General features: G+C 40.5%; 1 protein-coding gene across 2 annotated transcripts; it reads left to right on the top strand.

The window, feature by feature from the left end:
- The first annotated feature begins 223 nt into the window (after window positions 1-223).
- rorc.L (RAR related orphan receptor C L homeolog) lies at window positions 224-26308 on the top strand. Of its 2 annotated transcripts, none has more exon segments than NM_001094920.1 (9): window positions 224-246; window positions 16133-16274; window positions 18967-19425; window positions 20263-20384; window positions 20646-20778; window positions 22589-22696; window positions 22869-22979; window positions 23741-23850; window positions 25516-26308. In NM_001094920.1, coding segments are annotated over 8 exon segments (1203 nt in total). In that variant the 5' UTR covers window positions 224-246; window positions 16133-16261; the 3' UTR covers window positions 25663-26308.

Genomic DNA, 26308 nt, shown 5'->3' with positions numbered 1-26308 from the left:
TAGGCACCCCATAGCAGATCCTTTTCACTGTTTATGTGCAATGGGGTTCTGAGTTTAGAACTTTCCACCACACCTGTCATTGGTTATTAGAGTTGACTCCGCCCCCTGCATGTCATTGGCTGCCTCTCAGGCAGAGGAAAGGATGTCACCTGTGGTGAGATGACCACATGGAGAGGATGAGAAGTTGCTGAGAGTGAAGGGGACTCATTACAGGTGACAGAATGGGACGGACATCAGCTATGAGAGGTAGGTGCCCTCACAATCCTTATTGTACAATTTAGGGACAACCTGCCGTCTGTAACTTCATGTAATTAGAAAGACAAAGTAGATGAAAGAGGCTCATAGACTTCCTCATCACCGGCTGTAGCTCTTTATCAGACTGAAAGCAGCTAAGGTGGGGGGTTTACATAATAGAGCACAGGAACTGTCACTATCTACCTCACCAAAGGGTAATCTGGCCACTAAAATTCCCCTAGTGGAACTAGTCACTTGTTATCTGCTCTTTACAGTCTATTGTTCTACTGAAACAAAAACCTCTCTCTTTTGCAGAACTTTCTGTATCAGTGTATGAAAATATATATAATCTCTTTGCAGTCTAATAGCAATGGGACATCCTTGTACCTATAAACTAAATTACAACTCTAGACTGCAGATTAAGCCAAGGAATAATGTTCTTCCAATAAAATATTCTTACTCTTCTATATAGTAACATAGTAAGTGAGGTTGAAAAAAGACACTCATCCATCAAGTTCAACCTTAAGTCTGTATATAACCTGCCTAACTGCCAGTTGATCCAGAGGAAGGCAAAAAACCCCCCATCTGAAGTCTCTCCAATTTGCCTCAGAGGGAAAAAATTCCTTCCTGACTCCTAGATGGTAATTGGACCAGTATATACTTGGCGCATCATCAGTGAATTTCTTCTTCAAAGCAACACAAAAGAGATACAAATAGGCTTGAGGAAATGTGCAAGGGTGGTTACGTAGCAAAAGGTTGGGGTTCAGTGGTGTTATGTTTAGAGAGGAGAACAGCAGTCAATGATGAAGATGGAGATCTCTGTACTTTTAGAAGAATGGGGTCCATGAGGAAGTTAAGGAGGGAGATCTCTGTACTTTAAAAAGAATGGGAGATGATGATGACGTTAAGGAGGGAGATCTCTGTACGTTAAGAAGAATGGGGGACGATGATGAAGTTAAGGATGATGATCTCTGTACTTTAAGAAGAACGGGGGTCAATGATAAAGTTAAGGAGGGAGATCTCTGTACTTTAAAAAAAAAGGGGAGACAATGATGAAGTTAAGGAGGGAGATCTCTGTATGTTAAGAAGAAGGGGAGACAATGATGAAGTTAAGGAGGGAGATCTCTGTACGTTAAGAAGAAGGGGAGACAATGATGAAGTTAAGGAGGGAGATCTCTGTACTTTAAGAAGAATGTGAGATGATGATGAAGTTAAGGAGGGAGATCTCTGTACGTTAAGAAGAATGGGGGTCAATGATGAAGTTAAGGAGGGAGATCTATGTACTTTTAGAAGAATGGGAGATGATGATGAAGTTAAGGAGGGAGATCTCTGTACGTTAAGAAGAATGGGGGTCAATGATGAAGTTAAGGAGGGAGATCTATGTACTTTAAAAAGAATGGGGGACAATGATAAGCTTAAGGATGGAGATCTCTGTACTTTAAAAAGAATAGGGTCCATGATGGAGTTGAGGAGGGAGATCTTTGTACTCTGAGAAGAATGGGAGACGATGATGAAGTTAAGGATGATGATCTCTGTACTTTTAAGAAGTATGGGGGTCAATGATGAAGTTAAGGATGGAAATGAACCCTACACCATAAGACCAACAGTCCACAGAGTGAAATTTTGCCTCTCTCCATTCATTTCTTTGGGGCGTATTTATCAAAGGGTGATAGTGAAAGTTCACCATTTGATAAATACGCCTTTAAAAATCCCATTGAAATGAATAGAGCGAGTGGAATTTCACTCTGTAGACTGTGGAGATGTCTAACTTCACTCTTGGATAAATATACCCCCTAACTCGGGATGCTGTTTGTCCCTGTCACTAGGGTTGAGGAGGGAAAGGTAGAGTAAAAGCAATTTTGAAACAGGGCCATGAAAGTTAAGGATGAACAATGGAGAAGGTGCTGTTTGCGAGGAGCAATTGGGTCAATTATAGGTGCCCAGTCAGATCAAGAAGTATAAAGCAAGTGAAATTTAGTTAATATAGTGACATTAATGAGAGAATCAGCAATAAGAGCCAAGAAGACAGTGATATTAATGAGAGCCCTGTCTCTTATCTTGTAGATCATTCTCGCCATTAAACAAGGAGGGAATATGATGTATTAATTTGCTAATATCACTCTGCTCTGCGTTCTTGTCAAGTGGTGTGAATTTCCTCTGTAAATCCACAGAAAGGAGACAAATAGACTCGCACAGATGGGCAGAGGTTAGTATTTTATCGAGGGTTCCCTGCAAATCTCTTTGTCTCTATCTGATAATGAGGTTCACCCTAAAACTTGTGCCTTCCTATTAGTAGAGTGCTCTAAGCCATTCCCTTGCTATAACTTGTCCCTGAACTTCTCAACTGAGATCCCTATTGCAATAAAGTCACACAGTTTCACGAGGCACAAGTTGTGTTTGTTTCGGTAAAAAGCAAACTCTCTGTGTTTTGCATCTCATTACGTGTCACTATGCAATGGGGACAAGAGAGTAGGGAATACGATCGCACCATTCGTATCAGGAATATTATATTGAGGGAAGGGCGACTTATCGAACGTAGTAATGGGAAACGTTGGAAATTCAACATTTAAATCGAATTTATCTGCGAGAGAATTCCAGAAACCTTTATCTATAGCTCAAGATGAAACCTCTCCTATTTTTTAATCTCAATTGTGTCTTCTGGGAAGATGTCCTGGTGGAGGAGGCACCAAGGAGTTGATTGTCAAGTGCCACTAACTCTTTAAATTAGTCTTATCCCCTTTAATTGATTATTCTATTAACAATCCCAACTTGACCAGCCATGCTTTAGAAATATGAGAATATGTATAATAGTTTTGTTCCCCTTCTTGGCGCTTTTTCTGGTTTCTTAATACTATGTTTTTGTGTTCTGAAGACCAAAAAAACGACAATATACTGTTTATTCTAAATGGGGATCAATGATTACTCAGCAAGCTCTAGATTTACTTCTACTAGATATAGAAGGGGCCTTTCCACTACTACTGTTATTTTAAATAATAATTCTTTATATCATGTTTATACAATGCCATCAGTGTGTTCTAAACAAAAAGAGAGAACCCTGCGGGTGAGATGTAAGAAAATTGCAGCAAATCTGGTTTAAAAATGACTGTTTTATAAGTGAAAAGTAATAAGTGTAATGCCGTGCCTTTAATACGGAATTAGGATAATTTGTCGACTTTTATATTTCTCGCTCTATAATATAATCCCCTTTCCTGATCAATTTTCTGCTAATAATTCGTGAATTTTCAAATTACATTTTTAAAAATGTATTATTGATTGAATTCTTTTATCATTTAAATAAATTATTAAAAGGAATAATGATTTTTCCCCTCTGTAATTACACTGCAGTTTTTTTATTTGTAAACCGTATTTATAATTTTAAAAAAAATCACCAGATGTGGGAATTCATTTTACAACATGTTTATAATACCATATATTAATAATTAACATTTTATTAAAATCATTATTATCTATTTATAGCACCCTTTCGATTAGTAAAAAAGAGTTTGTTTCTACTGAGTTTTTACTGGCACAAAATAACAATAATGGCATTGATATAAAAAAAACAGAAATTGCATTAACTTTCTCCAAAAAACTCCATTACTCTGTCCAGAGCAGAGATAAAAATAATTTGTGAATGTTTGTTTCATTACAAAAGCAGTTGACTGTTTAAAATTTTTTTTTGTGGGACACTGAAAATAATTTGTTGGACAAAAAGGTGAAAAACCGAAATTCTACAAACTCTTTTTAAGAATTTGTTTTCACTTTCTCTTCTACGTGTGAAACACGAGCAGAAACATAGCAAATTGCTGATTGTTACTTATGAAAGAAAAAGTCATTTCAGCCAAATAGAACGTCTAGACGATGCACTTGTGAGAATGTCTATAATTAGGAGTTCTGCTTTATTTAGAAATCTCCTTTTTTTGGAAAAATAAGCACCCAAAACGGAACTGTAAAACTAGTTCTGTATTTTTTCCCGGTGGGTCGATTTTTCATGAAAATTCAGACTGAGCAATTTAAAGGAAGTGTGTAATAAACAGGTAAACACTGCAATTATATAAAAGACTAACAAATCATTTAATATAGAGTAAAAAATTAAAGGAGAATTAAACCCCATTTGTGTAAAAATAATGCACATACCTTAAGTGAGCGAAAAATAGGTTTACTATTGCATTTTTCACTTTAATTCACATATTATAATTCATTTTTAGGGGGGCTGGTGGCTAAAATCCTCGCTAATATGAAAAATAAGAAAACAATACAATAGTGAAATGAATACGGAAAATAAATTCTCTCTTTATTACCCTGATATTTACACCTATCTCCTAAAAACTATTTTATTCATTTTAGATTTCCATTCACGTAGAACATTAATGAACCTTTTACACGGAGAGAAAATAAAATAAATGCTAGGTATTTAAGAAAGGAAATTAATCACTGAATTAGCTCAAAAACAAAAAATCATAGCACTACCAATGCGATTAAAAGTGAAACCATATAGAAAAGGGCATTACCATGACAGCAAGGATTTGTGCTGTGTTTAAAGTCTGTGTCAATTATGTGTGAAGATTAGCAATCAGGGTGGCAATGGGATAATTAGGCACTAAAGGAAATTTTTGAGGAAAAAAGAGGAATTACAAGGGAATCGGGCAGCGCTATATAAATAAATGATGATGATGATGATGATGATGATGATGATGTACTATAGGTGCATATAGTTCACAAGTTTTCTAGTTACTTTCTTTGGGTAGCTTGGGAGAGGGATTTAGGTTGGTAGTTTGAAAGACTGACTTATAGATGATAGATAGATAGATAGATAGATAGATAGATAGATAGATAGATAGATAGATAGATAGATAGATAGATAGATAAATAGAGAGATAGAGAGATAGATAGATAGATAGATAGATAGATAGATAGATAGATAGATAATAGATAGATGATAGATAGATAGATATATGACAGATAGATAGATAGATGGATAGATAGATAGATAGATAAATAGATAGATAGATAGATAGATAGATAGATAGATAGATAGATAGATAGATAATAGATAGATAGATAGATAGATAGTTTGATGGATAGATAGATAGATAGATAAATAGATAGATAGATAGATAGATAGATAGATAGATAAATAGATAGATAGATAGATAGATAATAGATAGATAAATAGATAGATAGATATATGACAGATAGATAGATGACATATAGATAGATAGATAGATAGATAGATAGATAGATAGATAGATAGATAGATAGATAGATAATAGATAGATAGATAGATAGATAGATAGATGACAGATAGATAGATGACATATAGATAGATAGATAGATAGATAGATAGATAGATAGATAGATAGATAGATAGATAATAGATAGATAGATAGATAGATAGATAGATAGATAATAGATACATAGATAATAGATACATAGATACATAGATAGATAGATGATGAGACAGAAGGGGAGAGGCGAAGGGAAAAGTGTTTGAGGAGCAGATGAGAATTATAGAAGGAGACAGAAGAGGGAGGATGGGGGAGAGTAAGGCCAAACAGTTGGGGGAGAAAAGGAAAGGAGAGGGGATTAAAGAAAGAAGGAGAGAAGGTAAAGGTGGTTAGGGAGTAGAGAGACAAATGGGGGAGAGGAGAAATATAGAAGGGGAGAGAAGAGGGAGGATGGGGGAGAGTAAGGCCAAACAGTTGGGGGAGAAAAGGAAAGGAGAGGGGATGAGAGACAGAAGGAGAGAAGGGAAAGGGGGTTAGGGAGTAGAGAGACAAATGGGGGAGAGGAGAAATATAGAAGGGGAGAGAAGAGGGAGGATGGGGGAGAGTAAGGCCAAACAGTTGGGGGAGAAAAGCAAAGGAGAGGGGATGAGAGACAGAAGGAGAGAAGGGAAAGGGGGTTAGGGAGTAGAGAGACAAATGGGGGAGAGGAGAAATATAGAAGGGGAGAGAAGAGGGAGAATGGGGGAGAGTAAGGCCAAACAGTTGGGGGAGAAAAGCAAAGGAGAGGGGATGAGAGACAGAAGGAGAGAAGGAAAAGGGGGTTATGTCATGAACTGGGAATCTAATTATCTAACCTCTAAGGGCCAAACATGGATACGTTTCAGTTACAATATTTGACCTGTATAGATCAAAACATAACAAAAACCATCGCTATTTCCTTATTAAAACAATAGGTGCAAGTTGGACTCATGTTACACAAGGGGATGTACTGCGCATAAGGGAAAGTGGGCAGTGGGTCCTGTAATTAATGTTCCCCACTGATTCCTTGTGTTACAGTATAATACAGTCATAAACACTAGGCCTTCCGCATTTCATACCATAAAGTGTTATTTGGGGGCATAACTAAAAGCAGAGACACAGAAATGTCAATTATGCAACATTTTTAGACAAATTTGCAGTATAAAAAAAGAATCTTGTGTTGGAACATAAAAGATATAATGATTCTGAATGCTGTTCCCAACACCATACTAAAAAGTGAAGTCTAAAATGCCATTAAATACCCCAAATAATTAAATTTTGGTTGAAAAAGGTCATATTTGTTAGCCGTTAGGATACGCTGCAAAATATGGGGCAAGAAATAGATTTTTATTATATTGGGACATTTTTTTTTGGGGTGTATGTTCAATTCTATAGAATTACTAATCATGATCAAACATATGGCAGTAGCTGAATGTGACACTTTTAGGGAAGGCGAAGAATAACAGGACGGGGCTGCGCCAACTGCCAACTCCCCATGTATTTTTGGGTCATATATATATATATATATATATATATATATATACTGTATATTTAGTGGGGCCATGAAAGTGCCATTATTATTAGATTTGCAGCTGTTCCCATGTTACAGGGGAGTCCTATCATTAACAATAGTTTTGTCACCCAGCCCCCTGTTGTCATCTCTTAACCGCCCCCCTCAACCATCTGGACCCCATTGATGTGGTGCGTGGGGGGCGCTATCTCTCTGTTAGATCTGGGGATACTTAGACTGAAACAGTCACATTGTGACACCTGTGGGGGAGACCCCCGAGTGTAACAAGTTATAAATACACCTGGTGTTTGTTTTATCTTCTCGGCAGCCCCAGCGCCTCTTGTACTTATAAAGTGGAATTTAAAGACATACACTATAACTGTATATTTATTTTATTTATTTGACAGTTAGCTGAGAGAGACAATGGCGCGCTGAGACTTCCTGTCTTCACTTCTATATCTTTTCTGGGTTTTTATCAAGTTGCTAGGGTCACACTTCCCTAGCAACTGGGTTGCGGTTTGAGTGACAGAATAGTTCCAGACCGATGTTGTACTAAGTGTTCGTTTCAAGGCAAAGTGTCTCTTTATATGAACATATTCGGAGGATAATTTCCCGTTTTCAATGTTCCCAAGCAGTACAAGGCTATTGTCCGCAAACTGATCGCTCCAAATGTTTCATTTACGGAAATAAGGCGTCCAAAATTAACCCATAATATGCGCCTGTCTGACCCACTTTCTAGCCATGGAAAACTTCACGAGTCGCTGCTGGGAAACAGTCGCTGCAAGATGCAGAATTGGAGGGGAGGAAGCGCTTTTTTTGCCACCGTCTCTTTAATATTTTCCCTTTGCAGCGACAGAAAATGTTAATTTGTGCTATTCTTTGTTTTAGCTGATGCCTTCAGAAAATGTACTTACAGCAGCCCAGCCAACTCACTTTCCTGTAGTCATTATAAATACATTATAAATACACACACACTGTGTCTCTTTATACTTCTATTTATACATATGGGAGGGAGCTGCCATGTTGTTTCCTATAGTACAATATTAGGGTTACTGGCAGGGGCGTAACTATAGAGGAATTAGACCCCACGACTACAGGGGGGCCCAGGAGGAATAGGGGCCCCATGAGACCCTAATTCATATACAGGTGCAATAAATATTGATAAAACAAGTCAACCTCTAAACATTTTGGGTCTGAAAATTGATTTGCCGTGGGGCCCAGTAATATCCAGTTACACCACTGGTTACTGGTCCAAAGAGATAAAGAAGGCTCAGGGGAAAAGAACAATCAATATCAGTCGCCATATAGTAATTTAGCAAAACCAAATAACACATTATATATCGCTATCAGCCTGATAGTATTAATATGTATAGAACAAGACCTTATGGAACTCTATGACTGAAGCACTTGTACTGGCACATACATTAAATATCTTTAAGAAAGGGGCCAATAGCTTTAAGTAAGGGAGAAAATACAGGGCTACTGACATGAACTCTTAGTACAAAGTTGATGGAGGGACTGGTCCGATTGGCACGTTGGAGTCATGAAGGAATTTCCCAATATTGATGGAAACTGTTGTGATGTGAAATTCCAAGTCCAAGTCAGTCCAGTGGTCAGTCCTGTGTCGTCTCCCACAGCAGGTAATTGCCCAGGGCAAAGAAATGAGTCTACTCAGCCAGTCGGCCAAATTCAATGGCAGCACCGTCGTTCTCCTGCCATTCCCTAGTGATGTACCACAGCTGGACCTTCTGTCCAATCACAGTGCAGTGTACTCCTGACAGTTTCAGTATGTTGTGTTTCTGTCCAATCACACCATGGTTACATTTCTGGGACCCTATAAAAGGGACCCCATTATCCCCTTATGGTTCTTTCGTGCTGAAGTGGCTATACAGGCACAGGAGATAATAAGTACAAACAGATCAGAAAAGGGTCCATATTTGAAGTAGAATAGAAAAGAAGAGTGTGGAAGAAAGTATAGGAGAGGGGTCTGAGACAGATGGAAAGAGGAGAGGCCAAAAAGTTGAGAAGAATAAGAGGAAAGAAGAAATATAGAACAAGAGGGAGGATGGGGGAGAGTAAGGCCAAATAGTTGGGGGAGAAAAGGAAAGGAGAGGGGGTGAGAGACAGAAGGAGAGAAGGGAAAGGGGGTTAGGGAGTAGAGAGACAAATGGGGAGAAATATAGAAGGGGAGAGAAGAGGGAGGATGGGGGAGAGTAAGGCCAAACAGTTGGGGGAGAAAAGGAAAGGAGAGGGGATGAGAGACAGAAGGAGAGAAGGGAAAGGGGGTTAGGGAGTAGAGAGACAAATGGGGGAGAGGAGAAATATAGAAGGGGAGAGAAGAGGGAGGATGGGGGAGAGTAAGGCCAAACAGTTGGGGGAGAAAAGGAAAGGAGAGGGGATGAGCGACAGAAGGAGAGAAGGGAAAGGGGGTTAGGGAGTAGAGAGACAAATGGGGGAGAGGAGAAATATAGAAGGGGAGAGAAGAGGGAGGATGGGGGAGAGTAAGGCCAAACAGTTGGGGAGAAAAGGAAAGGAGAGGGGATGAGAGACAGAAGGAGAGAAGGGAAAGGGGGTTAGGGTGTAGAGAGACAAATGGGGGAGAGGAAAAATATAGAAGGGGAGAGAAGAGGGAGGATGGGGGAGAGTAAGGCCAAACAGTTGGGGGAGAAAAGGAAAGGAGAGGGGATGAGAGACAGAAGGAGAGAAGGGAAAGGTGGTTAGGGAGTAGAGAGACAAATGGGGGAGAGGAGAAATATAGAAGGGGAGAGAAGAGGGAGAATGGGGGAGAGTAAGGCCAAACAGTTGGGAGAGAAAAGGAAAGGAGAGGGATGAGAGACAGAAGGAGAGAAGGGAAAGGGGGTTAGAGAGTAGAGAGACAAATGGGGGAGAGGAGAAATATAGAAGGGGAGAGAAGAGGGAGAATGGGGGAGAGTAAGGCCAAACAGTTGGGAGAGAAAAGGAAAGGAGAGGGGATGAGAGACAGAAGGAGAGAAGGGAAAGGGGGTTAGGGTGTAGAGAGGCAAATGGGGGAGAGGAGAAATATAGAAGGGGAGAGAAGAGGGAGGATGGGGGAGAGTAAGGCCAAACAGTTGGGAGAGAAAAGGAAAGGAGAGGGGGTGAGAGACAGAAGGAGAGAAGGGGAAGGGGGTTAGGGTGTAGAGAGACAAATGGAGGAGAGGAGAAATATAGAAGGGGAGAGAAGAGGGAGGATGGGGAGAGTAAGGCCAAACAGTTGAGGAGAATTGATGAGGAAAAGAAGGAGATAAATACAAAGGAAAAGGGGAAGACATATCAGGAGAGAAATAGGGAGCAAAGGAGGAAAAATAACATTTAATCATTACCAAGTGGGACCCAAAAAGCTCAGTCCAATGGTTCATGTGCACTTGGGAGTTTTTATTTGGACAAAATGTTGATGGACGTGTATTTTTTCAAACTCATCTTCCAAGTAACTAAGTCTGTAATGTTATTATGAATAAAAAAGTGACCAGTGGTTCCTGGGTAGGGGCAGGTAGGAGAGCAGAGTGGACAGACAGTGGCCCCTTGGGGTGAGAGCTCAGCTGTGGATGGAGGTCTCGCTCCTCGAGTGCTGGGATGTGGTTGACCTTTTCTAGGGCTCAGGCTTCCCGTCAGGATGGGGCAGAAAAAAGGGAGAGTTACCGGCAGCCGTGGCTGAGAGAGGCTCCTGAGTAATAATATTTGGCCGCAGGTTTGTCACTGTGACTCAGAGTGAGATGTCACCTCTCTCTCAGCTTTGCACCGTTTCACACCCACAGAAAAAACCTAGACTTACACAACTGCCACCCGGGGGCGGCTTCTGAAATATCCTGCCCAGCTCTCCCTACAGACCCTAATACTATACACACCAGGCAGAAGTCCCTTCTCCTCCAGGTCTCTTAATCAGCTGACTTCTGCTCCATTGTTTCATGAGTCACAAACAGCAGTGCAGGAACATAAATATCCATCTTTCAAAGTTAATATCAAAGTGATTTCCTCTGTGTAATAATAAAGCACTAACTAATATAGTAGAGCAGTGTCTGCATTTCTGTTCCTTTGTCACCTAAATGTGGTTTTCGTTGTCTTTGAATCACTTTTATTTCCCTCTCACCTGCGCGTGCGTTACTCACGCTGCCTCACCGACCACAGCGGCCCAACAAAGCCCAGCAGGAGAGCTTCAAAGGAAACGATATGAAAAGCTCTGCAGCCTCAGAGAGTTTGTAGCTGTTCGACTGAGAACAAGGTTGCACAGAAAAAAAAAATTAGACTTAAAGGGGAAGCAAAACCAAAGAAAAACATTTAGCCCCATGAAAGAAAATATCATTCGAAGCAGCTTTCCAATATCCATGCATTCCTCATCTTCCCTGGATTTATAGGTATGTGTAAATAACATTGCTATTGTACGTCACGGTCGGTCTCCATTGCTGCCCTCTGGTTCTGTCAATTTTATAATGAAACAATGTAACAAAAGGCGCAAAGCTGGAGAAAACTTGTTACATTGTTTCAAGAGACAGACCCAGAGGAGAGAAATGGAGACAGACACAACTGCTGATAGCAATGCCCTTGATAAATAAATATATAAACAACTGGAAATATAAAGGTGAATGGATATTGGGAAGTTGCTTAGAATGGCATTTTCTCTCACGGCAGAAGATTTTATTTTTGGCTTTACTTGCCCTTTAATAGCCAGCTTACATTTGTGTGAACCTTCTTTTCAATACGATTTGTGAACGTAACGGTGGGAACTTTCCAGCTGCACGATCAGCAAAAAGTCTAATGATAGTGGGCAGCGCCGGTGATAGAAAGAGTCGGGTGGCGGCTGTTGTGGCACGGAAATATCCAGGCGATATCTGCACCATCAGTCAGACCGTGGGAGGATCCCTTGAAGTGGGTTTGACAGCGGCGTCAGTGGAAATGTTCACAAAACAAACAATCGGATGAATCTGTCTCCCCACTATTGTTACTTATTGTGTTTTTATCTCCCCAGCCCAGATCGAAGTGATCCCGTGTAAGATTTGTGGAGATAAGTCATCGGGGATCCACTATGGTGTCATTACCTGCGAGGGATGTAAGGTATGAAATCCCGAGTGCTGCCTTGTTCTCAGCTAAATCAGGGAGAAGGAATGTTCTGGGCACACAATAAGCTATACCCTCATACTGTACTGTCTAAGGGAATCAATATGGCACCTCCTCCTCCCATATGTATAAATACAAATATACAGAGAAGGAATGTTCTGGGCACACAATAAGCTATACCCTCATACTGTACTGTCTAAGGGAATCAATATGGCACCTCCTCCTCCCATACTGTACTGTCTAAGGGAATCAATATGGCACCTCCTCCTCCCATATGTATAAATACAAATATACAGAGAAGGAATGTTCTGGGCACACAGTAAGCTATACCCTCATACTGTACTGTCTAAGGGAATCAATATGGCACCTCCTCCTCCCATATGTATAAATACAAATATACAGAGAAGGAATGTTCTGGGCACACAGTAAGCTATACCCTCATACTGTACTGTCTAAGGGAATCAATATGGCACCTCCTCCTCCCATATGTATAAATACAAATATACAGAGAAGGAATGTTCTGGGCACACAATAAGCTATACCCTCATACTGTACTGTCTAAGGGAATCAATATGGCACCTCCTCCTCCCTTATGTATAAATACAAATATACAGAGAAGGAATGTTCTGGGCACACAATAAGCTATACCCTCATACTGTACTGTCTAAGGGAATCAATATGGCACCTCCTCCTCCCATATGTATAAATAACTGTTCAAGGACAATGGCACCCTCTCATGTATAATACAATATAAGAGAAGGATGTGGCACACAAGTATGCTACTGTACGCTAAGGATCAATGGACCTCTCCTCTAGTTAAATAATATAAAAGGTGTTGGCACACAGATACTCCTCATACTGTCTAAGGGAACTATGCACCCCTCCCATATGTATAATACAATAGGAGGAGTTTGGAATAAGCATACCCTCATACTGCGTTAGGTATGATCCTCCTTGTTATAATCGAAAGGAATGTTCTGGCACACAATAAGCTATACCCTCATACTGTACTGTCTAGGAATCATATGGCACTCCTCCTCTATGTATAAATACAAATATCAGAGAGAGTTCTGGCCACAATAAGCTTACCTCATACTGTACTGTCTAGGACAATATGCACCTCCTCCCATATGTATAAATACAATATACAGAGAAGGAATGTTCGGGCAACTAAGCTACTCATACTGTACTGTAAGAATCATATGCACCTCCTCTCCCTGTAATACAATATACAGAGAGGAATGTTCTGGCACACAGTAACTATACCTCATACTGTACTGTCTAGGAATCATATGGCCTCCTCCTCCATATGTATAAATCAATATACAGAGAAGGAATGTTCGGCACACATAAGCTATACCTCTACTGTACTGTCTAAGGGATCAATTGGCATCTCCCATTATAAATACAATATACAGAAGATGTTTGACTATTCTTGTACTGTCAGGAATCAATGACTCTCTCCTATGTATAAATACAAATACAGGAAGATGTCTGCCAATAGCTATCCTTACTACTGTTAAGGATCAATATGGCACCTCCCTTTATAAAACAATATACAGAAAGGAATGTTCTGGGCACACAGTAAGCTATACCTCATACTGTACTGTCTAAGGGAATCAATATGGCACCTCCTCCTCCCATATGTATAAATACAAATATAAGAGAAGGAATTTCGGGCACACAATACTTATACCCTCATATGTACTGTCTAAGGAAATCAATATGGCACCATTCTCCTCCCATATGTATAAGATACAAATTTACAGAGAAGGAATGTTCTGGGCACCCCAGTAAGCTATACCTCATACTGTACTGTCTAAGGGAATCAATATGGCACCTCCTCCTCCATATGTATAAATACAAATTACAGAGAAGGAATGTTCTGGGCACAATAAGCTATTACCCTCATACTGTACTGTCTAAGGGAATCAATATGGCACCTCCTCCTCCCATATGTAAATAAAATACAGAAAATTTACAGACGAAGCGATCTTCTGGAAGGACACAGTAAGCTATACCCTCATACTGTACTGTCTAAGGGAATCAATATGGCACCTCCTCCTCCCATATGTATAAATACAAAATAACAGAGAAGGAATGTTCTGGGCACACAATAAGCTATACCCTCATACTGTACTGTCTAAGGGAATCAATATGGCACCTCCTCCTCCCATTATGTAATAAAATATACAGAGAAGGAATGTTCTGGGCACACAATAAGCTATACCCTCATACTGTACATGTCTAAGGGAATCAATATGGCACCTCCTCCTTCCCATATGTATAAATACAAATATACAGAGAAGGAATGTTCTGGGCACACAGTAAGCTATACCCTCATACTGTACTGTCTAAGGGAATCAATATGCACCTCCTCCTCCCATATGTATAAATACAAATATACAGAGAAGGAATGTTCTGGGCACACAATAAGCTATACCCTCATACTGTACTGTCTAAGGAATCAATATGGCACCTCCTCCTCCCTTATGTATAAATACAAATATACAGAGAAGGAATTTTCTGGGCACACAATAAGCTATACCCTCATACTGTACTGTCTAAGGGAATCAATATGGCACCTCCTCCTCCCATATGTATAAATACAAATATACAGAGAAGGAATGTTCTGGGCACACAATAAGCTATACTCTCATACTGTACTGTCTAATGGAATCAATATGGCACCTCCTCCTCCCATTGTATAAATACAAATATACAGAGAAGGAATGTTCTGGGCACACATAAGCTATACCCTCATACTGTACTGTCTAAGGGAATCAATATGGCACCTCCTCCTCCCATATGTATTAATACAAATATAACAGAGAAGGAATGTTCTGGGCACACAATAAGCTATACCCTCATACTGTACTGTCTAAGGAATCAATATGGCACCTCCTCCTCCCATATGTATAAATACAAATATACAGAGAAGGAATGTTCTGGGCACACAGTAAGCTATACCCTCATACTGTACTGTCTAAGGGAATCAATATGGCACCTCCTCCTCCCATATGTATAAATACAAATATACAGAGAAGGAATGTTCTGGGCACACAATAAGCTATACTCTCATACTGTACTGTCTAATGGAATCAATATGGCACCTCCTCCTCCATTTGTATAAATACAAATATACAGAGAAGGAATGTTCTGGCACACAGTAAGCTATACCCTCATACTGTACTGTCTAAGGGAATCAATATGGCACCTCCTCCTCCCATATGTATAAATACAAATATACAGAGAAGGAATGTTCTGGCACACAATAAGCTATACCCTCATACTGTACTGTCTAAGGGAATCAATATGGCACCTCCCTCCTCCCATATGTATAAATACAAATATACAGAGAAGGAATGTTCTGGGCACACAATAAGCTATACCCTCATACTGTATTGTCTAAGGGAATCAATATGGCACCTCCCTCCTCCCATATGTATAAATACAAATATACAGAGAAGGAATGTTCTGGGCACACAATAAGCTATACCCTCATACTGTACTGTCTAAGGGAATCAATATGGCACCTCCTCCTCCCATATGTATAAATACAAATATACAGAGAAGGAATGTTCTGGGCACACAATAAGCTATACCCTCATACTGTACTGTCTAAGGGAATCAATATGGCACCTCCTCCTCCCATATGTATAAATACAAATATACAGAGAAGGAATGTTCTGGGCACACAATAAGCTATACCCTCATACTGTACTGTCTAAGGGAATCAATATGGCACCTCCTCCTCCCATATGTATAAATACAAATATACAGAGAAGGAATGTTCTGGGCACACAATAAGCTATACCCTCATACTGTACTGTCTAAGGGAATCAATATGGCACCTCCTCCCATATGTATAAATACAAATATACAGAGAAGGAATGTTCTGGGCACACAATAAGCTATACCCTCATACTGTACTGTCTAAGGGAATCAATATGGCACCTCCTACTCATATAAATATAAATACTTACTGCATTTTACATTTTACAAGAAAATAAATCAACTCAAATACATCTCATTTTTGTGAGGGTGTTTATTGACCTTTATTTTCGCATAGGGATTCTTCCGGCGGAGCCAGCAGGGAAAGCCGATTTACTCATGTAGTCAACAGCAAAGCTGCCACATTGATCGTTCCAGCCGGAACCGTTGCCAACACTGCCGGTTGCAGAAATGCATAGCACTGGGCATGTCACGGGAAGGTGAGATATTTCTGTCGTCTATCAGCCAACACCCCATGTACAGACTGGTCCTGGCTCTGCCACCCTGTGCCATGGAAACTAATACAATTCCCTGCCCATCTTGCAAAGTTTTCTTCTTCCTCTCTCTCCACCATTCTTTTTACCTTCTCACTTTTCTCTTTTCCTTCATTTTCTCTTCTCCTATTTCCATTGCTCCTTCTCTTCCTCATTACCTTTTTATTTTACCCTTTATTTCCTTATCATTTTTCTTCTTTCCATACATTTATCTCCTCTCACTACTTTTTTTGTTTTTTTTCTCACCTTCTCTCTCAGACCTGTTTTGCTTTTCATAATTTCCTCTCTCCAACTTCTCTCCTGTAGTTCCTTTTCTTCTTTAAATTTCTGTTCTTCTGTTTCCTACTTCAATTCTCTTTTGCAATTCTTGTTCAGTTTTCCCTTCATTTTCTCACCTTCTGTATCTTTCCATCTCTGCCCTTTTTTTCCATTTTCTTTGGGTTGCACTAAATCCTGGATTTGTTTGAATCCCAAGCATTTTTTCGAGGATCCGGATGTGACAGAATTGAGTGTTCTGCCATACTAAACCCAACCCCAATGTGTGTAGCTTTACAGAACTGGACAGCTGAAAGTGCCATTTTCTTTCCATGTGATGTAATTTTGGTCTGTTATATGTACAGATTTGAAATATTCAAATTAGAGCTAAATTTCAGTTCATCAATTAGATGAATCCTTTATGGAGGGTTCAATATTTGAAGGAATTATTTATTTGGTGCACCATATCAACTTTTTTCTCCTTTCTCCCCATTCATTTTTCTTCTTCTGGTCATTTCTGCTCTTTATTTTCAATCCCCATCTTCTCCTCTTGGTTCTTTCTCCATCATCACTTTTAACATTTCCTCTTTCTTAATATACTTCTTCTGACCATTTTCTGCTCTTAATTTTCAATTGCCATCTTCTTCTCTTAGTTTTCACCATCTTGGTTCTTTCTCCATCATCACCTTTATCATTTCCTCCCTCTTAATGTACTTTTTCTGACCAGCATAGAGATATTGCTCCACAGCACAAAAAACAAAGAACTGCTCTTATAGCCAATCAGATGGTTCTGCCTAAAGGCCAGGGTACTAGTAACCAAGAGCTTGAGAACAGAATCCATCCAAGTCAGGGGGGCTCCCGGGAGAATCTGCATACTCAGTTTATTCTCTCCCACCTTCCTACCATTCTTCCCTCCATTCGTTTTCCATTTACTACTCTCTCCATTTTGAATTTCAATCTGTTTTCCTTTTATTGAATTTCTATCTTTTTCAAGCCAAAAAAACAAAAAAAAGCCAAAAAACGGGAGCAGGTAAACTATTTGGAATTGACTCACTTGCTCACATGAAGTTTTGGAGGTTGCACATTTTATAGGTTCCCATTTATAGGCCTCCTTTTTCATAATGTTGATTTCTACAGTACTTTTGGGATGACACCTTAAATATTTAAACAACACTATTGCCCAAACTATGGGACATGGGCCAACATTCCTCCCCTTGTTTACCGACAGCAAAGAATGTGGGCACTTCATCAGTAAACACTGATGCTAAATAATCACAGAGACATTTTCCTTGCACTAATTCTTTGTTGTTTAGGTGAATGTGGGTGAGAATTTGGGTCACTCAACAATCCAATAGCTGACCGCCTATCCGGCACACATATCCCCGGGCAACCACAGGATGTCTCTTTTGGCTAATGGCCCCTCTCATGAGCAGGGGGGCAGGAAAGTGAAGACAAAATATGTATCAAACACGCAAGTGTTTTCCATCCCAGCCCCAGACACAGGATGTTCTGAACCCAGTCTTGCACGAAACAAGGTCCTACCAACAGAACTGGCCAAGTAATATAAAAGCAGACATGGGTTCCTGAGTGACACATGGGTATGGGATTAACAACCTGGTCCCATAGAAACTGATTTTATTTCTTTCTGGGGACGTTTCGGTGGACTGAGCTGCTAATCATCATATTATTCTTAACACATTGTTAATCAATATCAATTGTCATCCATGAAATATTCTGCCTTAACCCATGGTTGCAAAGTCATCTGACCAATGGTCCACAGTTGAGTGTCTACCATGTAAACTTGTTGTGCTCTTAAACCACTAGAGAACCACCAATTCATTCAACTCTATTGCCCTGATCCTTTGATCTTTCTCCTTCCCCTTTTCTTTCTTCTGTTTTTTAATTCCCCCTTGTCTTTCCCACCCTATTTTCATGGTCTGGCCACCACAGTTTCCCCACCCCTGCCTGTATAGCCCACTCAGGAGTAGAGCAACTTTAAGAGGGGGTTCCACTGTACAAGAACCTTCACTTCTGGCTTGGGGCCATAAAGTAATAGTAATTACATTAAAAGTAATGGGTGGGGACTGATGGACTACTTGTATAAGCACAAGAACATTGAGTTATTGGTAAGGCCATGGTGAGAAACATGCCCTGCTGTTATTGGATATCAGCGCCCCATGCTATGAATGGACAATTCATACACCACACTGTGATTTAACAGGTCCAGGTTCAAAACACTTTCTGGAGTCTAGAATTAAGCAGGGAACCATGGTGCTGGCTGGGAATTCATGCCAACTTATTTTGTGTACTAGACGGCATTCACACTGTCTCTCTATGAGAGTAGGACAATATTTCTTAATCAGTTTTCAATTATCCATTGTAGCCGTGAAATTTGGGCGCATGTCGAAGAAGCAGCGGGATCTTTTGCAAGCTGAGGTGAAGATACAGCTGATGAAAGAGCAACAAATGCAGCTTCCCTCTATTCCCTTCAGTGCTGATACCCAAGGAGACAAAACTGCTCTTCCCTCATCTTCTGAGCGGCCACCATCCTTTGTATCTGTCTCATGGACTGGGCACAGCAAATGGGACACCTCCTGTTCAGCTCGGCCATGCCCAGTGCCCAAAACTCATCCTTCAGTCCAGAATCACCACCCAGAGAAGCTTCCGACAGAGATGGGGAGCCGGAAGTCCTATTTTAGGGACCACCAGACTTACCTAGAGCACTCGAGGCTAAACATCATTCAAAGACTTCCTCCCTCTATCCAGAGTCCAGAATGTTATGGGAGCCCAAACTTTTCCAGCTGTCTTCTTTCAGACCGTTTGATTTCTACTGTAGAGTTAGGTAAGTGCAGGGGTTGGTATAACATCTCATCCATCAGTATAAAGTGCCCAGCGCCATTTACCACACACATTCAGCTAGACCAATCATGGCCACCATTAAGGAGAGGGTTGGTAATACTGTATGGGGTCCAAGGCAGTTTTAACTGCAGTTGTCCCCCTCTGTCCTTTGGCAGACAAGGCAATATATTGGTCCCTGACCATTTAGTATGAGACCCTCTAATTTCTGATGTTAGTCATTTTCATGTTATAGCGCTGCATTGATTGTCAGGTCAGGGGGTCATGGTTCTCCCTGTGCCCTTTTTTTAACATAAAATGTTGCATTATTGGTGGTGCAGCTTCTTGTTGGAGAGGGAGTCCCCTGCTTACTAAAGGATGATATTTCCTGCAAGAGTTATTTCTGTGGCCAATGATCAATTTTGAATGTCACCTGCATTTATACCAGTGCAGCCTGCATCATGCCTCTAAATGAATTAATAATTAGTCATGTAGGTGTAGATTTAATTAAGTGTCCGGGTGAGGCAGCATTGCTTCCTGTTAAATAATTAAATCAAGTGTCAGTGTTATTTAGATTCCAGCAAGAGGGTAGGGCAACTGCCAGTCCTCCAGAGGCTGCAGAACAACAATTCCCAAGAACCTCAGTAAACTGTCAGTTGTCAGAATGCTTTGAATTGTGTACTGGCAGCAAGTCCTTGTCCAGGCATTGGGAAACTAAAATTCCCATTAAAAGGAGAACAAAACTCTAATTTGAAGCAGAGGTCTCCTCTAATAGCCAACCTCTCCTCTCCCCAACCATTTGCATCTCTCGCCCTACATTCTCCTCCTCTTTCTACACCCGCAGACCTCCTCATGCAGAATGTTGTATGTGCCCACCGAGAGACGTGTAAGTTTCACCAGGAGAATCTACAAGTGATGAGGTGGGAAGCATTTAGCCCAGCTGAAATACAAAGTTTCCAACAGAAGGTAACAACCCCATGTTAGCATGAGTCAAAGACAAATGAGAAGATGCTTGAACTTGAGGGTTTAGAGGGTATTTGGGGTTGCTTAGGGCTAATAACTCTTGGTACGCATGTACTTTCTTACATTTATGTGTTGAACCCCCCATCTACTGTCTTAATTTCCCTCCTTACCCTTCATTTCTCAAACAATTGTGCAAATATAATATCGTAGAATAGGTGTTGCTGGGGCACCAGAGAGTTCACCAGTGTGTATATCTTTGGGCAGACAATGGACGAGATGTGGGAACGCTGTGTGTGTCACATCACCGATGCCATCCAGTATATTGTAGAGTTTGCCAAACGTCTTAATGGCTTCATGGAACTGAATCCCAATGACCAGATCGTTCTTCTAAAAGCTGGTAACCTTGCATTTTATTCTTTTCTCTTCATGTTTCCTCTCCATTTTCCAAATTAATAATAAATAGTTCACCCTTCTATTTTAGAATATTCCCAAACATAATAGATCTCTCTAGTCCAACCCTTACACGTCACTGATTCATACATAAGGAACTAACCAATGCTTATATGATTCTTCTTACTGGGTACAGAGCTCTTCATCCACCTTATGTCTCTCCTTTATGGGTACAGTGATCTCCAAACATCATGGGTCTTTAGTTCAAGGGTACAGAGATCTCCAAACCTCATGGGTCTTTAGTTCAAGGGTACAGAGATCTCCAAACCTCATGGGTCTTTAGTTCAAGGGTACAGAGATCCACAAACCTCAGGGGTCTCTAGTTCATGGGTACAGAGATCCCCAAACCTCACTAGTCTCCCCTTCATGGGTAAATATCTTCCCAACTCTCACAGGTCATGGTACACAACCACCCACATTTTACAGTTGTTTATATTATAGCTATAGAAGTCCCCAAACCTTACAGGTCTTTTTACAGGTAATAGAGCTCCTCAACCTTTCCCAGGTGTGTCCTTCATAGGCACATAGTTTCTCAAACACAGGGTTGGACTGGTGGGTGCAGGGCCCACCGGGGCTTCCGCAGCAGTGGCCCCTGCACCCCCTTCAAGGAGCCCCTGCCACACCCCCCTACAGGAGCCCTCCCCCGAGTATGCATAAATTAAACTTACCTTCAGGGGAGGAGAGATCAGTGGCCTAGGGGATCACCAGCGGGTTTTGGGTCTGGGATGGCCCAGTCCTACACTGCTCAAACATCATATCTGGGGTCTCTTTGAGGCAACCAAACTCCTCAAACACAATAGATCTATACTGATTGGGGCAAATGATCTCTCCTTTATGGCTGCAGAGCATCCCATACTTTGCAGGTCTCACCTTCATGTTTAAAAAGCACCTCAAGCCACAAAGGTCTATCTTTATGAGTACAGAGCTTCCGATCTCTCACAGGTCTCTTCTTTAAAGAATAAGTAAATGTTTATGTAAAATTGCTCAGGGCGCTTTTCTAAGCACTTTTGCAATTTACATTATTTATTTTTTGCCATTTCGGAGCTATTTAAGTTTTTATTAACTGCCAACATAGTGAATTAATTAATGAACAGAGCCACCTGCTGGTCAGCTCCTGTAACTGTACAGTCAAAGAGAAGGCCAACAGAGATGAGAAGCCTCAGATGCCCTTTCCAATCTCCTTCCTCAGCAGAGGAACACCAGAAAACGCCTCTGTTTTCCTTCTGAAGGAATCTCTTTGACTTTACAGTTACAGGAACTGACCAGCAGGTGGTGCTCTTACAAAATTATATTGGCAGTTAATAAAAACGTACATAGCTCTGAAGAAGAGAAGAGTGCCCAAGCAATTTTACATGATATTTTTTACAGTTTACTTATACTTTAAAGATCTAGCATTCCCAAACCTCACAAGCTTCTCAGTCAATAGTAAAGAACTCAACAAACTTCACACGTTTCTCTTTTAAAGGTACAAAACACTTTAATCCTTTCAGGTCTTTCCTTCATGGGTGCAAAGCGTACCTCAAAGGTCTTTCGTCTTAGTAAAGGGATTTCTCCTTTTTGGATACACACAGGTGGCTTCCATGGTTAATAGATTCCCAAACCTCTCAGCTATCTCCTTCATGAGTAAAGTCCTCACATGTCTCTTCTTTATTGATAGAAATATGCCTGGCTAACCCTTGAGTAAAGATCTCTAAGCCATAAGTGTGTACCTAGATCTCTATATTGCATTTCAGATAACCTTTGTGCTTTTCTTTTAGGGGCTATGGAGTTGCTCCTTATTAGAATGAGTTGTGCTTTCAACTGCTACAACAGCACCATATATTTTGAAGGCAAATATGCTCCTCTGGATCTTTTCCAATCACTAGGTGAGACGCAAGAAGCTTACTAGTTTAAAGTATTACTGGACTCATATATTGACCCTGGCTCCATGTTTCCCATCTCTGACAAGTTAAAATGTTTGGAGATGTTGCTAAGTATGAGATGCCCATGAGTATGAGATGCCCAATGTATGAAATCATTTAATTTTTCTTCCTACAGGCTGCAATGACCTCATTAGTGCCATGTTTGACCTGTGCCATTCTTTGTGTGATCTGAATCTAACTGAACATGAAATGGCCTTCTTCAGCTCCATGGTTCTCCTGGATCCAAGTAAGAATTTGGCAGTGTTCTACTCCAGTCGATGTGTGTGATATAAACTTTATTCAGCCATAGCTTTTCCATATGTGACTGGCCTCAATCCTAGTACACCCTTCCACTCCCCATCTCATTGGCATGAGTACAGCCATTTTGTTCACTATGGACAGGGCTACAGACTGAAACAAGGCCATGTAGGCGCAACCTTTGTTTATAGTCAAACATGTGCCGTTCTAATCCTTAGCACCTAATTAGTTCTCAGTATTGTCATCCTATGCTCAGTGATTTTCTGTGATCCATTTAATTAGGGAAACGATCCATAATCCCATACTCTTCGTTATGTTGATTTTATGGAAGGAAATGTGAAGTTCTTATGAAAAGGGCCTTATCCATTTTCTTTTAGATGTTCTTGTAAATTGACTAGAAACTAATGGCCCCTCCATAGTGCAGGTTACCGTGCCGATGTCTCTTTTTTGTCTTCTCCAAAGGGTCAGTGGGTGGTGATTACGTAGAAAAAAAACAGGTTAAAGAAAAAAGTGTTAACCATGAGCTAAAATAACCTAAAATAACCTAACCTGTGAGGTAATATAAGCAGAAATTCTTTAAAGGAGTTAATATTAGGTTTTCTGTCATCCACTCTAGTACTGTATATGATAGCTAAACATTTACTAAACTAGAAATTGAATGTAACAAAACAGCTGTGTTGAACATCTGATAGAAAACTCCTCAAGCCTCACAAGTATCTTCTTCAGATCGACTTTATTTTTCTTTTCTAGGCCAGCCCTGGCTACAAGAGAAAGAGAAGGTAGAAAATCTCCACGTGAAGCTAGAACTGTCCTTCAGACAATTGCTGAGGAGGACTCATCGAGAATCTATTCTTTGCAAGGTGACAGACTATCCTGCCTCAGTATCCCTTTAATATATAGAGCCCCCTAAACCTCACAAACCTCTGCTTCATGGGCACAGATCTTCTGAAACCTCACATCTCTTTTTATGGACACATAGCTTCCCAAACATAAGCATCACTGTGTCATTGATGGACAGAGAGGTCTCTCATGGGTAGAGAGCTCCCCAAACCTCAAAGGTCACTCCATCATGGCTACAGAGTACATTAACTCTCTTAGCTCTGTACATCATGGATACAGATTTACCCAAACATCACAAGTATCTCCTTTATGGGTGCAGATCTACCAAACCCTCACAGGTCTCTCATCGATCAATGAGAGATTCCCAAACCAAGTCTTTAGTTGTGGATATAGAAATCCCCAATGCTTTTAAGTCTCTTGTTCATACACACAGAGCTTCTCAACCCCCACTCAACTCTTCTTCGTGGACACTAAGGGGCCGATTCACTAAGGGTCGAATATCGAGGCTTAATTAACCCTCGATATTCGACTAGGAATTAAAATCCTTCAACTTCGAATATCGAAGTCGAAGGATTTAGCGCAGATAGTTCGATCGAACAATCGAAGGATAATTCCATTGATCGAACGATAAAATCCTTCAAATTGAACGATTCAAAGGATTTTAATCCAACGATCGAAGGAATGTCCTTCGATCAAAAAAAGTTAGGCAAGCCTATGGGGACCTTCCCCATAGGCTAACATTGACTTCGGTAGCTTTTAGATGGAGAACTAGGGGGTCGAAGTTTTTTTTAAAGAGACAGTACTTCGACTATCGAATGGTCGAATAGTCGAACGATTTTTACTACGAATCCGTCGATTCGAAGTCGTAGTCGTAGTTGAAGGTCAAAGTAGCCCATTCGATGGTCGAAGTAGCCCAAAAAAAACTTCGAAATCCGAAGTTTTTTACCTACGAATCCTTCACTCGAAGTAAGTGAATCGGCCCCAAAGTTTTCCAAACCTCATAGGTCTTCCTCAACTCTCGCAGGTCTCTCCTTCATGCTCCTCAAGCCTCACAAGTATCTTCTTTGTGGGAACGGAACTCTCTCTTTTATGAATAGAGTGCACCCTGAACTTTAGGCTTCTCCTTCATGAGTACAGAACTCTTCAAACTTCATAAGTCCCTCCTTCATAGGCACAGAGCACTCTAACCCTCACAGAAGTCTCCTTCATAACTACAGAATTCCTCAAACTTTACACATCTCTTCGTCATGGCTACAGAGCTCCCCCAATGTTCACAGGTCTTCTTTCACATATACAAAGTCTCCAAACTTCTCGGGCCCCTCCTTACTGTACACAGAGCTTCACAAACCTCAGATGTCTGTCCTTCATGAATACAGAGATCTCAACCCCAAAAGTTATTCCTTCATAGGGAAAATGCTCCCTTAACCTTGCAAGTCCTCCTTACTTGAGGAAACCTCATTGACTTTCCTTCATGGAGCCTAGCTTTCATTCAAATGACAAAAAGTTTGGGTTTTTTGACCTAATGCAGGACAGTGATGCTCAGAGATGCATGAATTGTTGCAACTGAATTGCAGCTGTTTATTTTTTTTCCGACCCTTAAACATTGTAAAAAAAGGTTTTATATTTCCTTCCAACAGCAACGTTCTTTAATCTGTATTGATATTTACTGTATATTGTTTTTCTAGCTTCCACAAAAAGGGAGACTGCTCAGCATCTGTCAGCTGCATATGGAGAAGCTGAATATTTTCCGGCACATGTATCCCGGCATCGCATGGGAGAGATTCCCCCCTCTTTACAAAGAGTTGTTTGTTTCCGAGACAGAGAACCCTTGAAACACAATGGAGACCTGGATTGCTCTCTTTGCTCCTTTAGAAAATGAGTCATTTCGCTCTCCACCATTTTTTTAGGGCATTCTGTTTTGTTAATGTTAAAGAGGAACAAAGGAACCAGGATTCTCCTATAATGAACCTTCATGCTTGATATCATATGAAAGTGCACAAGTGAATATAAACAAACTGAACCAATCACATGTATAATATTCTCGCTTAAGCGGTCCTTTTCTTGTTGCAGTAGAACTATAGTCAGGGACAGCAGAATAAGCAAACTGCATTCCAACTGGTGCTTTTACTTTTATAACCTGCATTCTTTGGCATTTGGCCTTGCATAACTATAGGGCTGCTTTACTACCCACCATCCCTTCATCTTTATGCCTCTTAGGTTATAACCTCACTTTAATTGCAGGTTCTTCTGCTTCAACTCTACTTTCCTCCTAAGGGTCTGCAGTGTGGGCCTTCTCTTCCAAGCCTTGGCAAAGAATAACCTGGATAGTAAGCGTTGACTGTAACTTAGATATTTTAGGTTTTTGTTTGTGGCATTGTACATGTAATATTAATCGTGGATGTACTTAACCCACTGTTAATAAGCTATATTGTTTTTCTGTCTTCCTTAATTTCTATAATAAACCCCATGATGACCATG

This window comes from Xenopus laevis, chromosome 8L, assembly GCF_017654675.1.
Source record: "Xenopus laevis strain J_2021 chromosome 8L, Xenopus_laevis_v10.1, whole genome shotgun sequence".
Taxonomy (NCBI): domain Eukaryota; kingdom Metazoa; phylum Chordata; class Amphibia; order Anura; family Pipidae; genus Xenopus; species Xenopus laevis.
The sequence above is the reverse complement of the archived record's forward strand: the minus strand, read 5'-3'. Positions and strand labels throughout refer to the sequence as shown.

Excerpts from the sequence above, each read along its gene's own strand:
- rorc.L (XM_041572105.1), top strand. Across the intron at positions 20,779-22,588 it reads GATCGTTCTTCTAAAAGCTG|GGGCTATGGAGTTGCTCCTT; the intron begins GTAACCTTGCAT and ends CTTTTCTTTTAG. Across the intron at positions 23,851-25,515 it reads GAGAATCTATTCTTTGCAAG|CTTCCACAAAAAGGGAGACT; the intron begins GTGACAGACTAT and ends TTGTTTTTCTAG.